The sequence below is a fragment of the Fundulus heteroclitus genome, chromosome 11 (genome assembly GCF_011125445.2).
Source record: "Fundulus heteroclitus isolate FHET01 chromosome 11, MU-UCD_Fhet_4.1, whole genome shotgun sequence".
In the NCBI taxonomy this organism is placed as follows: domain Eukaryota; kingdom Metazoa; phylum Chordata; class Actinopteri; order Cyprinodontiformes; family Fundulidae; genus Fundulus; species Fundulus heteroclitus.
The window spans coordinates 19,925,951-19,941,294 of record NC_046371.1 but is presented as its reverse complement, the minus strand read 5'-3'; the positions used below and the strand labels follow the sequence as shown (position 1 = coordinate 19,941,294).

Here is a 15,344-nt window from a genome sequence, read left to right as displayed (position 1 = left end):
AATGTTGGCAGACTTGAAATCCATTTCACCCTGTTCCCCAGAGACATATGTTATAAAAAAGGGGCTACATTCTCTTAGCTACTAAACTGGGCAGGAGAATATGGTATTTAAGTAACAAGATCTGTGTTTACAGTCATGACTTGGGAAAAGGCCAGGAAAATTACTGCTTGGATAAACTTGCCCATATCCATAGTGTCACACTTAACAGTGTTAAGTGTGACAAAGAAGACTGGGCAAGGAACCAAATGCATCCCCTTTTGGACAGCTGTCGCAAATTCTATGTTAATTTGAGTTCTGTCATAGTTTTAGTTTTTGCCACAGGTTGGTTGTGTTTTGGTACTGTTTTGCACTTTACATTATCTAGCTCATTTCACCACCCAATCTGCTTGCCTGACACTACCCGATCACCAGTTACCAGCCAATCAGATATGCTCACCTGTCAGCCTCCAGTCACTAACCAATCAGTTCGGTTCACTTCAGTTACCACCTTCTCTTTGATTATCTCCACCTGTCACTTGTAATTAGCACTCTGCTCTGTTTACCTGTTCACCTCCATACTTATACCTGTTTCATCCTGCTATAATCTGCCAGATCATTTCAAACCTTTTGGTGAGTCATATCCAGCATTCAGTCACCAAGGACTCTGTTCCCTTAATTGAGGGCTCGGCTACCGCCTCAGAATCTGTTCCTGTTTTTGAGGGCCTGTTGGCGACTCAGACTCTGAACTTGTTCCCGACAATGGGTGCCCGACTGCCACCTCAGAATCTGTTCCGGTTACTGGGGGTCCGGTGGTCGCCTCAGACGCTGTTCCTGTTACTGGGGGTCCGGTGGCCACATCAGACCCTGTTCCTGTTACTGAGGAGATAGCTGCCGGCTTAGGATATGTTCCTGCATTCAAGGGTCTGGCCGAAACCTCGAGTTCTGCCTGCGTGAGTGCGACGCAGGCCGCTGCTCCTGCCACCGTGGGTGCGACGCAGGCCGCTGCTCCTGTCTCTGAGGGTGCGGTGCATGCCAGTCAGCATGGGTGCGACGCTCGCCAAGCCTTCGGTCTGTAAGGAGGGGGTCCAGACGGATCCGCCTCCGGTCTCTGCTCCAGAGTCCTGTGAGGAGGGGATCTAGGTGGGTCCGCCTCCAATCTGCGAAGAGGGGATCCAGCTGGATCCGCCTCCAATGTACACTCCACTGTCCTGTGAGGAGCCACCTGGCTTCTGGCCTGGGACGACACCTGGCTTCTGGCCTGGGACTGCGCGCTGGCTTCTGGCCTGGGACGGCACGCTGGCTTCTGTTGGCGCATGGCTTCTGGCCTCTGTTGGCTTCTGGCCTGGAACGGCGCATGGCTTCTGGCCTGGAACGGCGCCTGGCTTCTGGCCTGGGACGGCGCACTGGCTTCTGGCCTGGGACGGCGCACTGGCTTCTGGCCTCTCTGGGCATCTGGCTTCTGGCCTGGGACGGTGCGCTGGCTTCTGGCCTCTGATGGCGCCTGGCTTCTGGCCTCTGTCGGCGCCTGGCCTCTGGCCTGGGACGGCGCGCTGGCTTCTGACATTGGATTGCACCTGGCTTCTGGCCTGAGAGGGCTCCTTGTCTCTGGCCTCTGAGGGCGCCTGGCTTCTGGACGGCTTCCCCTCCTAGCATAACTAGTGAAGACAGGCAGAATGGTGAGCGTCGCACCCAAGCTGACTCGCGGACTGGCGAGCGCCACACCCACGCTACAGGCGGACTGCCGAGCATTGCACCCATGCTGACTGGCGGACTGCCGAGCGTTGCACCCATGCTCACTGGCGGACTGCCGAGCGTTGCACTAATGCTGACTGGCTGACTGCCGAGCGTCGCACCCATGCTGACTGACCCCAAAGCATCGACCAGAACCTCGGCGTCAGGACCAGAATTTGAGGTGGTCCATTAGGGCCAGATCATTCTGTAACGAACAGAACTGATGGACCCAGAATTCGAACCAGACAGGAAGGTATGGTTAAAGAAGGTTTAGTAACGGACAGGTTGTGGGTTGAAACCAGGTAGACAGACAGGCTTAAGTCTTATGAGCAGGACAAGACTGAGTTTGTGGTGACAAAACAATCCTAAGTCAAGAGCCAGGTAATCAGAAGTGCAGGAAAGTCCAGAGCAGAATCCGAGCTCAGAGTTGGGAAACAGATCCTAGGTTCGGTAATGATCAGAACTGGGGTCAGGCAGGTTCAGGTGTCAGGCAGCAGGTCCGGTACGATACACAGGCAGGCTTAATAAACAGACAGGGGTCAGGCAAGCTCAGTTATCAGGAGGCAGATCTGGTCAGGCAAAATGGGCAGCAAGTCAGATCAAACAGGAAAAACGTAATTCAGGAAACAGGCTGGCTCAGAAAATCCAGAGGCAAAATTGGGTCATATCAACAAGTCAACAAAGAAACAGAACGCTGGACTAGACTCATTAAATGGCTCGAAATAATCTGGCCCCAAACAGAGAGGTAAGGCAGGTATAAATAGAGGAGTGCACAGGTGACCGGAGTAAAAACTTGGAGGTGATGTGGAATTAATCAAAGGAAGGGTGGTGACGGATATTTAACCTAAATTGTGACATTAGAAGAATAATAGGCATCTTAGAAATTGTAAATCCAGTGCTTTTGTAAGTATGTAACATTGGACTGCTTAATTCAAATGATGAGTAAGTAATGAATAAATATTTCATATTTTGTATTGGGAAGAGGGGATAGAAGCCCCTAGGACTGTGCATTGAAGGAATCTGGCAGTATTTAGCTGTATTTAAACCACTTTGATCATGTCAATGCAATGGTTATATTGTGATGCATTATATCATTATGCGTACTGTTGCTAATTAGCAACACGCACAAATGTAAGTGCAACATTCAAATTAGCAGTAATTAATCAAGACTCTGATTGACAGGAAAATTGAAGTAGTATTGTTTGTACATTTAAAACTAAGTTTGAAATCAGGCTGTCAGGCATTATGTTGCCACCAAGTACAGTGAGAATGAAACCAAGGGGGGTAGTTTTCCTCCCTCGTAACTTGATGTTTGAGTGATTCAGCATTTTTTAACTAAGATTATCCAATTATAATTAAGAGTAATTTATTTCAAGACATTTTACCTTCCAAAAGGTGCCAATAAGTATGGAGGGCCTGTGCTAACACGCCCTTCATAAAGACGCAATGTGTCTCTATCTTTGGAAATATGTACATATATAGTAACATACACACATGCAGATGAAAGCAATATATTTTGTATCTGCATAAAATCACTTTAGCAGACCTTCACAAGTACAGCACCCTGCACAAAAAGCAGGTTAACATTGATTCAACAAGATAGGTCTCATAGGTTCTGCTATGGAGTTGCACCTCGAAGTGGGGAAAACCTGTGTTTCACTTTGTCTTGCAGCTGTGTACTTGACAGGAGGTGGAGGTGGTTTGAATGGAGGCGGGAGGTCCATCCTACAGGAGGAGCATGAAAACAGAGGTATCAATTAGTGGCACTGATAGATATAAAAAATGCCCAAGATTTACAGGTCATGTGTTTCTTCCACAAAGTATGATAGATGTCAGCATTTTACATGTTTGTAAAAACAGTTTGGGTGCAGGGAGCTGGAAAAAGAGAAAATGTCTAGTTTTACCTTGTTTTCATCAGCTGTCTCCTGTAAAGAATGACAACCCCGATGATCAATAGCAGCAGTAGAATGATGATGAACACCACCAGCATATGACTCCGTCCAGATTCTGAGAAGCAGGTTGCATAAATGAGGAAAATCTATTATTTGGTGGATACAGGCAGCTACAGATAAATTGCTAACATATTGATTACCTTGTGTCCAGAGTCCACAAACTCTGAATAAATGCAATGCTATAATACAAAACCTTTAGCCTTGAGGCTAAATATTGTTTCTTGTAATCCCCTCCCGTGGCAGTGCAGTAACTTTGGATGCTCTGTCTAATTAGTTTTCTACCTCATATCTTACCTAGGGGCTAAGAAAGCTGGAGTCTACAAAGGTCCCTGTACCTGAGCTGTTTCTGTGGTTTGTTTGTCCAGGCAAGTTGAGGGCACAGGTTTGTGCATCTCACTAAATTGATTGGGTTAGTAAGTAAAAGAAATGTAAAAGGACGTATTAGCTGCATCAGAATACATCTTTTGGGTAAGGACTCTTTACCCAAAGCGGAAGTATGTCAGCGGTCTCCCTGATGAATGCCGTCTAAATAGTGCAGTCAGTAAGGAAGGTGGAAGAAAAGGAGCCTGTATGCTTGCTCTCACAGCTAATTGAGTATGACAACCTTGCGATTTCCCTAACCGGCGCTAATGTCATGTATTTCGCATGACATGACGTATAAGCACAGTTTACCTCATGGAAGTTAAATAAAATGTCCAGAGAGAAGAGAGTGCATACTTTGTAGTTTTTCGGAAGGCTGTAGGCCCGGATTTGACTAGAATCACCCATATTGTCATATTGTCTGTGGTCTAGGTGCAGGCCTGTCTTTCCCTTCTCTTCCTCCTCTGCAGGTCTGGACGGGCAGGTGTGACACATCTGAGCTGATCACCACCCTTTATAAGGAGCTGGAACCAGGAGGAGGGCGTCAGTTTGTTTGCGCTTCAGCGTGGTACAGACCAAACCCAAGTGTTCTCCGTGTTCCAACATGATACCTTGTCTAACCCTGTTCCTGTTATCTTTGACCTAGAACCTTGATCATCTGCACCAAGCCTGGAAGCCTCACTTAACCTTCGTCAGGGATCAGCCTGGAAACAGTTTCAGAACCGAACTGGAACCTACAGTAACTCAGCTAGTCCTCCTGCCTGCACACGCCTGCCTGACCTCCAACCTATCACAACACCGAGGAGGGACCAGGACCTGCACCGAAAACCCGGACGTCTGCACAGCACCCCTACACCTGGAACAAACCCAAGCCACCGCCTCAGTGAGTCCTTTTTCCAAACAACATTTTCACAGTACCAAGCTCAAGTTATTCACCATCCTCTCCATCTTTTCCGGCAGAACCCACAAGACCTTTGATCCACTGAAAGATCCATCCAGATCCAACCTTTTCAATAAACCTTCTCAAACCTACATTTCTTTCAGTCATTGCGTTCCTCAGAGTCACATTTTTAGAAATATGACACATATGCGTTTTTGTTGCAAAATTACGTATGAGGTAAAGACTGTCTGAAATTTGCACAACAGTCCAAAGCTCATTTCCTACCCTTGATGGTGTTCTTACGGTTGACCACATGCCATCTATTCCTTTCTATTCCTTTGAGTGGCAATGTGAGTAATTTGCTAAGTTGAGCGCAAATATTGAGGTGGGTATCTTACAAGTTGATAACCTTTGTCAATATATTTTAACCCAATCTGAGTTAATGTAATGTGGCTTTTAAATGTAGATTAAACACTTAAAGCACCTTCATAAACAAAATTGGAAAGTTTGAGTTACAGTATACTTCGGACCGTAAGGTCCACTTAAAATCCTTAAATTTTCTCAAATATATGATATTGTATATAATATTACCGTACTTGCTGTGCTCACTAACTGCTTTAATGTGGTACAATGCACTCAAAAATTTGTCAAAATAAGTTAGCACGACTTTGGTAAGCAACAAAGCTGCTCGACTCAATGGATATTTTGAGCATTACAGTACACTGTGTCACTACCTGATGGACCCCTTAGCAGTCTACAAGACTGCCTGACTGTAATGTCTAAATTAGAAGTGCATTCATGTAAGGCAGCCCGCGCCCAGAGTATGCACTACAAACGATAAACCAAGTAAGTTAATTCAATATAACAATGAAATTTATCTTTGCCTCATGTTTACTGTAATCATGTGCTGTTCTTAGTTTTTTATTGCTTACCTTGTGACCTTTTGGCCTCATCTTGATGACCACAAATAAAGCTTTTGCCAAAGATAAACAAATATTTTTTTTTTTGAAAACTGCTACTTAATTGAAAAAGGAAGAAAATGTGGGTCCCACCTGGAGACTGGTAATAAAATAATACACCTCTGTTGATATTGTCCAACCCTGACCTGCCTTTTTTTTAATTATACACTGAAATAAACAAGATTCGTCAAATATTACCACTGCCAATTGGAACAGTTCCACGGTGTCCAGAGCTTTGTAATATGTCCCCTGTTGTCCTGAAGTCTGCCGTGCTTGTTGAGGGAATGTCCTTTGTGGACAGCCTGTAAATGTTGGACTCATTCTTCATCTCCTCACTAGCTGTTCTCCATGTTGATGTGAGCTCTGTCACATCTTTGCTTGACATGCTAGAGTTGCGTAGGTAATTACTGACGGATTGTGTGTCTGGGGACGATGGGACACTAACAGATAATGGAGTTGTTGAAGGGGTTACATGCCCTGCTGCAGGGACCATAACAGTGCTGGAGTTTGGTTGAGTGGTCCAGAGCATATCTGTTGAAAGTGTGCTGGTTATTGGAGCGCTGGTGTGTGGTGAATCAGTTGGACCCTGAGTTGACTCTGTCAAGCCTGAAAATCACAAAGGAATGGTTAAAAATTAATCGCTCAGTCTTACTGTAAGATAAAGTAGGTTATGTTTGTTACATAAAACACTTTCAGGAACTACAGAAATACATAATGAGTCATTAGCTAAATAAATAAAAATGTATATTAAAGAAAACCGTAAAACAACAACCAGAAAATTAATGGCATGATTGCATGTAGTTGATGGCTTGTACAACATGTTTTGTTTCTACAGAAGCACTGAAAGACATAAATCACCCATTTTGTCCAACCATCCAGGGGATGGTGCCTTTTTCAGGCAGCCAGTGGGTGAGAGGACAAATGACCATACACATAAACACATCAACTCTTATTCAAATGGAATTTAACTTAATTTAACTTAGCATGCTTGTTTCCTTGAGAGGAAACTGAAGTACCCTGAAAAAAACCCAAGGAGGCACTCAGTATCAGAAATTACTACAAAATCACCAACTTGATGCTATCAAACATCCACTGTTACGACATTCTGATCCAGCTGGAGGGATTATTGCAAAAACTTGATGTAATTGGCTGGATTTTCTTAGATTACAGATTACAAAAACAAAACATTTTTCAGTATATTTTTCTTTAAGCGACTCTAGTGTAGTTAACACAATCACCAAAGTCACAATTGGCATACAGGCAATTAATGTAAAATACAGATTACATTTTGTAATTTATACTCCATCATGTTTATCTGAGTCAAGGAGCATTTGATGTTCATCAATGAATTCCTGTTTTCTTGAGATATAAATATATATCTCAGTCTTCCATCCATCCATCCATCAATCCATCCATTTTCTTACTCGCTTTATCTTTCATGGGGTTGCAAGGGGTGCTGGTGCCTATCTTCAGCATTACAATGGGCAAAATATAACCCAGTCTTGAAGATCAGAAAGACAATATTTTTTTTTTCCATTCTAGGAAGGAAGATGGGTGCTGATCTTTATAATTCAGGAAAACATATACAAAAAGTAGTTTCTTCTCTAAACATGCTCATCAAATGCACTTGTTTAGAAATGTAAAACAACTGTAACTGTAATGATTAAGACTGGGCAAGGACACAGATTTATCTTGCCCCACACACAGTAAACAGTGTGGTATATATGTAATTTAAAAAGTCTTCAGAGCCCAGAGACAGTAGCAAACAAACAATGGTTTTATGACTTTTGTATATCTTTATAGAGGTGCCAAAAATATTGAAGGTAATCATATATTTTTTTTGAGAATGGGTAAAGAGACTTCTCTCCCCCAGTAAAATTCTGATTCAAGCCCTGCATTAGAAAATTGAGCAACTCACATTAAAAATGACAGAAGAAATTAAAAGTTCCCTTTTTTCAGTTTTAAAAACAAATCTGTTACAGGACTGAGTTGGAAAATGGAATTTATTTATATATGATAGTTTCTTTCAAGCAGAATTCAATTTGTTTAACCCCTTAAATCCACACGAGCCCCCTTTCAAGAGGGCTTGAGCTCTTCAGCAACAATAACATGCTTGGAGCTGTCTCACTGAGATTGACACACACACACACATTTGTCCAGATCTTCATCCGACTCTCCTCTGCAAAAGTATCTACTAAATATATAATAGCTTCTCACATTTTTTATTTCAAAAATAAATACCAAAATTCAAAAATTGTGCCAAACTGTGCCAAAATGGCACAAAACAGTATGGGCTCCTCTTGGATCTTTTTCAATCTGAACGTCTATAACTTCTCAATTGCTTGCTGTGTGGACACCAAACATTCTACAGATGTAACCAAGACGTTGCAGTTATAATTTATTGTATTTATCACCATCTTTACAGCAAAAGTAAGAAGTATTGTATGTAACCATCTGTTTTTTTTATTGTTAGGAATACATTTTTTGGGCATTTAAATTTAATTTACTCAGGCTCAGAATAATTTACTCTCAAATTTTCACATCCACATCATCCTCCAGGACCTTTTATGTTAGGCGATGACAAGATTAGCAGTTTAGGCATTGTACAGTTGAGAAATGCCTTGTAAAGTATCTTTATGTTTTCTGGAAATAGACCCTCTGCTTGCTGTACTTCTCTATTCTGACCGATAGACTGCGCTCTCACCCCATTCCGTGTTTCTGTGGTTTGAACACGAAGATGAAAAGCAGGAAGGAACTCCTCACATCTAGGAGGTTTTCTTTTTGTTGCTCTTTCTCATGAAACAAGCTTACAGGATGCGACGTAGACACTATTTTCTCACCTCACCACAGTCGTGTCACTCAGCAGTGACAAAGCCGTAGTGATAGACAATACACAGCCTGGTTTGTTGAAGAAATAGATCCTGTTAAGTTCTCCATCATCTGAGTTCAGTTTCATTTCCATGCTTATCCCTTTTGTACAACTGATTTGAAGCAAATAATTGTATTTCTTTCTCGGTATTTCTCAATTTATTCAGTTACATCCCCATGACCTGCCTGACAGCTTTAAATCCTTTCAATCTCTACCATTCCTTTCAAATAATTAAAATTAAAACTGAGAGAGCAAAAGTATAATAATGGAAGCTCAAGTATCAGCGTCCTTATCCAGTGCGGTTTATTAAGACATTCTGTCTCTTTGGCCCAGTGTTTGATTGATAATCCAGCTCTGAGGATCCGAAGAAATGGAGTATGACCCAAAGGGGCATGTAGCAGTAAAAAAATCAAAACAAGATAAAACAAACAACAACAACAAAAAAGAACAGGATGGCTCACCTGTCGTTAAACTTGTGGTTGTAGTCAGCACGGATATAATAAACTCTTTATGCAGGCTTTTGCTTCCTGTGTTTACTGTCAGCTCATACACTCCTGCATCGGCTTCTGTCACCTGCCAGAGCTCCAGGGATTTGTTCTCTGACACAAGCTTGTTGTCCTGGGCCACAAATAGATCATTTAGAACATAAACACCCTTTGTTAGAAAACAGTAACTCGATACAACTAAAACCAGATCTTATTATTCACTTCATAAAGAAACACATAACCTTTTCTTCCCACTGTGACATTAAAAGAGCTTACATATGTTCTATTTTGGGCTGAAAGGATTACCATAACATTTCAGTTTGCTAAATGCCTGTACGAAAGAAAAATAATCTTCCAGAAAAACAAAAAAATATTTTAATTCAGAATATATGATACAAAATTGGCATTTTGTAGCATTTCAAACTGAATGACTTCTACTTCAAACAATTTGAGTGTCCTCCCACAAGCTCCTTACAATAGTTTCCTGGAAGTTTGGCCCATTCCTCCGGAACAGACCGAGTGTAACTGTGTCAGAGTTGAAGCTGGCCCTGCTTAAATTTATTATGGTGCTGAGAGCAGTGTTTTGTGGCGGCCACTTTAAAACATTGTTCTTCAGTCTCTTTGGCAGCATGCTGAAAAGATTGTGTCTGTTACACGTTACAATAACACTACTGTGATCGCCTATTTGCACACTCTAATTTTTCAGAAATTTTAATGTTTAAATGTACCATCGATGGAATTTTGAGGGATTTATTCATGCAACAACCTTTGTTCAAAAAGAACTGATGTCAGAGTTTCGGAACCCAGTACGAGTCTTAACAGCCCCTAAATACCATTTTGCATGCTCAAGCTTCTCAGAAAGTGTATTTGATATTTATATACATATATATATATATACACTCACCGGCCACTTTATTAGGTACACCTGTTCAACTGCTCGTAAACACTTAATTTCTAAGCAGCCAATCACATGGCGGCAACTCAGTGCATTTAGGCATGTAGACATGGTCAAGAGAATCTCCTGCAGTTCAAACCGAGCATCAGTATGGGGAAGAAAGGTGATTTGAGTGACTTTGAACGTGGCATGATTGTTGGTGCCAGAAGGGCTGGTCTGAGTATTTCAGAAACTGCTAATCTACTGGGATTTTCACGCACAACCATCTCTAGGGTTTACAGAGAATGGTCCGAAAAAGAAAAAACATCCAGTGAGCGGCAGTTCTGTGGGCGGAAATGCCTTGTTGATGCCAGAGGTCAGAGGAGAATGGCCAGACTGGTTCGAGCTGATAGAAGGGCAACAGTGACTCAAATAACCACCCGTTACAACCAAGGTGGGCAGAAGAGCATCTCTGAACGCACAGTACGTCGAACTTTGAGGCAGATGGGCTACAGCAGCAGAAGACCACATCGGGTGCCACTCCTTTCAGCTAAGAACAGGAAACTGATGCTACAATTTGCACAAGCTCATCGAAATTGGACAATAGAAGATTGGAAAAACGTTGCCTGGTCTGATGAGTCTCGATTTCTGCTGCGACAGTCGGATGGTAGGGTCAGAATTTGGCGTCTACAACATGAAAGCATGGATCCATCCTGCCTTGTATCAACGGTTCAGGCTGGTGGTGGTGGTGTCATGGTGTGGGGAATATTTTCTTGGCACTCTTTGGGCCCCTTGGTACCAATTGAGCATCGTTGCAACGCCACAGCCTACCTGAGTATTGTTGCTGACCATGTCCATCCCTTTATGACCACAATGTACCCAACTTCTGATGGCTACTTTCAGCAGGATAATGCGCCATGTCATAAAGCTGGAATCATCTCAGACTGGTTTCTTGAACATGACAATGAGTTCGCTGTACTCAAATGGCCTCCACAGTCACCAGATCTTAATCCAATAGAGCATCTTTGGGATGTGGTGGAACGGGAGATTCGCATCATGGATGTGCAGCCGACAAATCTGCGGCAACTGTGTGATGCCATCATGTCAATATGGACCAAACTCCCTGAGGAATGCTTCCAGCACCTTGTTGAATCTATGCCACGAAGAATTGAGGCAGTTCTGAAGGCAAAAGGGGGTCCAACCCGTTACTAGCATGGGGTACCTAATAAAGTGGCCGGTGAGTGTATATATATAGCAGCCAATAAAAATGTTGTGGGAGCCCTGTTTATGTATAATTTATGGCTTTTAAAATGTCTAGCAGGTTAAAAGCCAAACAAATTAATTTGCTAAACAGAGACAACTGAATGGCTTGAAAAATATGCCTTAAAGAATATAAAGATACCTATGCAGTACCTGGACAGACAACATTCAAATTTTCTGTATTCCCAGAGACTCCAATTACACAACAACACATATTTAAGGGCTTAAAAAGTAGTTTTGTTTTCAAATGATATGTCCCCTTTAAGGTTGTCTATCCAATGCATAGACCTCAGTCTTTCGGCGCCTATTCTGACTTAATGCTTCAACACTCTAATATATGACATATTAATATATGTCAGTGGGTGTTGATGCCTGCTTCAAACTATGTGTTTGAGATTGTGAAGCATTCAGAAACACTGTTTGTTGCTTAAAATGCCGTTACCACATTTAGGTGGTGATACAGTACGTAGGGGGACATCTCCTTTAGGGGTAATGAGATAAAAAAAAGTTAAATTTTTGTGAAGAAATTGTCTCCCTCTATTGATTTTTTACAAATAATTTGAGTAAAACTGGTTTAAAGTCATATTAATATGAAACCAAACTGGTTCTCTTAATCTGGACAACCATACTGATTCTTCTTCTGACTGTTATAGCCCAAGACCTCTCCTCTTGGCCTTTCTTTTTTTTATTTATTTCTTTTTTTCTCTGGGCCTTTCTAACATATGTTTCAGAGCTCCTAACTGGTGCTGATTAAAAGTGGAGGCAGCTGGCCAATATCTACAGGAGAGCTTCAGATCTATCTTAAGAGGCACCACTTGCTCCTTCTCACTCTTTCTTCTTGACCTCTGTTCTCCAGCCAGTTATGATTTTTGTTAAATAAATGGGATTTTAAGCTATCCCATGCACTGCTTTCCTTTATTTGTTATTGTCCTATAGCCAGGCCTCAACACCGACCAAGTTAAGAACTGGGTCCAGGGTCAACCTTGGTTTAAAATGGAGTCGTATTTGTTGTACAAACTTAAAATTGGAAATTGCAACATTTTACATCTGCAAAGTTTGTTTAAACTTTCTTACAGTTAGCCTTCTGCACTGAGTTTGTTGCAACTTAGCATGCAGGTTAAGAGGATAGCTAAAAGAATCATCTGGTTGCAGCTTTATTGTCAAAAATTGTGTTTTCATTTCCTTCTATCTTACATAGATTCTGTCTCAACGACAGCAGACATGATTTTCATAGACTGTATTGCAGTGGAAACGCAGACAAATCAGCAAAGAGATTACAGGTGCAAGTCAAGGAAATGGTTAAGGGCAACGTAATGAGATCCTAGTTTACTTCTTTGTTCTGTTCTTTTTTAATATCTGTATGTTTCCCTTACCTTGGTCCACCTGTACTGTGCGTTGGAGTTCACTGTGCATTGAATTGTAACATTGTCTCCAAAGGGGACCTCAAAATCTTTGTTGGCATTGCACAATAGTTTGATTTCATCTGGGGAGAAAATTAGAGGTACATTTGAATAATAAAAAAAAGTAAAAGTAAGGAAACCTGTTGTATTAGTTTCAGTCCACATAAAACCGATTGTGCAATTTGTCTTATTTCACTAATATGGTCACAACTTCCTCTTGAAAAAAAAGCATGGTTGCAGTGTTTGGCTGATGAGGGAACAGAAACTTTTTTACTGGCAAATACAGCTGAAATGACATTCCTTTTGCATACAGACTTAGACCAGCATTTTGTTTTGTCACAGTTCTTTTATATAAAGAAGCAAACATACTTACCTTTGACTGTTAATGTTGTTTTGATGAAAAAAGATTCCGAAGCAAATATTGTGATCTCACAACTATAGATCCCACTGTCCCATTTGTTCACCGAAGGGAGGTAAAGCTCTGTACCAGTTAAATTTTTTACATAATTTCTCTTCACTTGCATGGTCACGTTAGGCCAATACAAATACTGTCCATGAATTGGGTTGTAAACGGCAAGGTTTGTTCCTCCATTCTTCATCCATTTAAAACCAACAATCTTGCGATCAGCACCGTCTTTCAAGACACAAGGTATACTGATGTTCTGGCCCACCTCAGCCTCCAGTGTTTCATAAAGAAACTGCTCAGAATTATTGCCACCTGTCAGGTAGATCAGATAATGTGACAAGTAAAGAAAGGGAAGAAACATAAATTTAGTGCATTATAAAGCTGAAAACAACAGCTTGAAACGGCAGGAGTCAACAGACTTTAAATTCAGTGGCAAACATATTACTATTGTTAGCGAAGCGAGAGGACATGTGCAAGTGCATTGGATTACCTTGGATAATAGAGGCAAGGAGCAGAAGAGAAAAGGCCATCCCCAGTACACTTCCAGCCATGTTTGAGCTAGTGATTACAGTCAATCACTGTAAGACCATAGAGGGATTTAGCAAAGAAAGAAATAGTTCACCGTCAACTGAGGTGGAAGAGCAGTGCTGGAAGACTGTGAGACTGTGAACAGGATCATGCTGCAAGATGATCTCAACAGGAAGCCACATGAAGCTGAAAGCACCAAATGTGTGGCACTGAAACCTTGAGGTTGAAACCTCTCATGCACAGCAGAACTTTGCAGTTGCTCTAAATCTTTGCATGTTTATTGTAAAGTTAACTGTGTAAAGTAAACTTTGTGATCTGTTGTTTGTCAGTACTGCTAAATAAAAATATGCAAAGACTAGATTTGAAATAATTTAAGAATGGTACCAAGGGAAATCGCAAACCAAACAAAACAGAAGGATTAATTCATTTTGTTTATGTACTGAACTCCTATATCCTATAAACATGCTCATGTCTCTTGTGCTGAAGTGCAACATTGTATTGGCTTGTGTTTCAGTTTCCCTTTGAGCCTCTGCAATAGTGGTACTTGCACTTTGTATATCATAATTATCACTGGGACCACTAGAGTGTTCTGTCGCACAAATCTAAATACTAACTGGATCTTCAGAAACAGTTGATTTCATGCCTCACAATCTTGTGAAGAACATAAAGTATTTTTATTCAGTTGTGATGCCTGAGCAAACAAGCTAAGGGGTTATTTTTATTGCAATATAGAGTGAAACACAAATAAAACAGACCCAATGCAAAGCCCAAAGCATACTGGATAAATTCAGCACACACTTAACAAATTAAAAAAAGCTAGAAATCTTCATTTAGTTTAGCGTCTTTGCAATGTACGCTACTTAAAAGAGAGTTTGTGGTTTTTAGCCTATTTCCTGGAAGCCCTCCAAACGTATAACCACAAAAATGTGACTTCATGAGTTTTAAGCCGCCAACAACATACAATTTTTTTAGCCTTGAAGAAGGTGCTACAGAGCACTATTTGCAAAAAACAGCCACCACAGACGGTTTTATAATCAGTTTGTCAGTCTGATGAATAGAATGAACACTTTACAGCCTAAGTTGTCAGCTAAACTGTTGCGAAACCAAAGAAGCATATTTGCTTCACTTGTGCGTTCTCTTCTCCACACACACACACACACACACACACACACACACACACACACACACACACACACACACACACACACACACACATCAGCATGTTTTTGAAAAAAATATTTTATTATTATTATTATTATTATTAGTAGTAGTAGTAGTAGTAGTAGTAGTAGTAGTATTTACGTGCCCTGCCTGGTAGTTTACCTTAAAGAATTGCTGCCTCAATGCCAAAGAGAGCCCAACATATTTTACTTTCACAAGTGGAGCATTACAGCTTTGGCCATAGTGCTCCACTTGATTAATATATGCAAAAAGATTTATTAGATTTTATTCTGGGACTATTTCAAAAAGATGAGACAACATGTTAAAAGAGAGATAAGGTGAAAAAATAGAGAGGAAAAGGAGAGAGCAAGAAAATATCATCTGAGTCTGCTTCTACACCTACAAAGAGAGATATAAAAAGAACAGCAAAACCAACTGATAAAGAATTACAGGTACAAACAACCAACACCTTGATACCATCACTGGAGAATATACAGTAT

General features: G+C 41.3%; 1 protein-coding gene across 1 annotated transcript; it reads right to left on the bottom strand.

Moving 5' to 3' along the window:
* Positions 1-3,265: 3,265 nt before the first annotated feature.
* Positions 3,266-13,793, bottom strand: LOC105915790 (T-cell surface protein tactile). The gene is made up of 7 exons (XM_012850018.3): positions 13,646-13,793; positions 13,123-13,467; positions 12,723-12,832; positions 9,192-9,348; positions 6,060-6,467; positions 3,615-3,717; positions 3,266-3,435 (listed from the first exon to the last, which is right to left on the bottom strand). The coding sequence occupies exons 1-7, from the start codon at positions 13,704-13,706 to the stop codon at positions 3,291-3,293; spliced, it is 1,329 nt and encodes a 442-aa protein (XP_012705472.2). The 5' UTR covers positions 13,707-13,793; the 3' UTR covers positions 3,266-3,290.
* Positions 13,794-15,344: the final 1,551 nt, after the last annotated feature.

Coding starts and splice junctions, on each gene's coding strand:
- LOC105915790 (XM_012850018.3), bottom strand. CDS start 13,706: ATGGCTGGAAGTGTACTGGGGATGGCCTTTTCTCTTCTGCTCCTTGCC. Junction 9,349..12,722: donor CACAGTACAGGTGGACCAAG/GTAAGGGAAACA, acceptor TTTGTGGCCCAG/GACAACAAGCTTGTGTCAGA. Junction 3,436..3,614: donor AGACAGCTGATGAAAACAAG/GTAAAACTAGAC, acceptor CTCCTCCTGTAG/GATGGACCTCCCGCCTCCAT.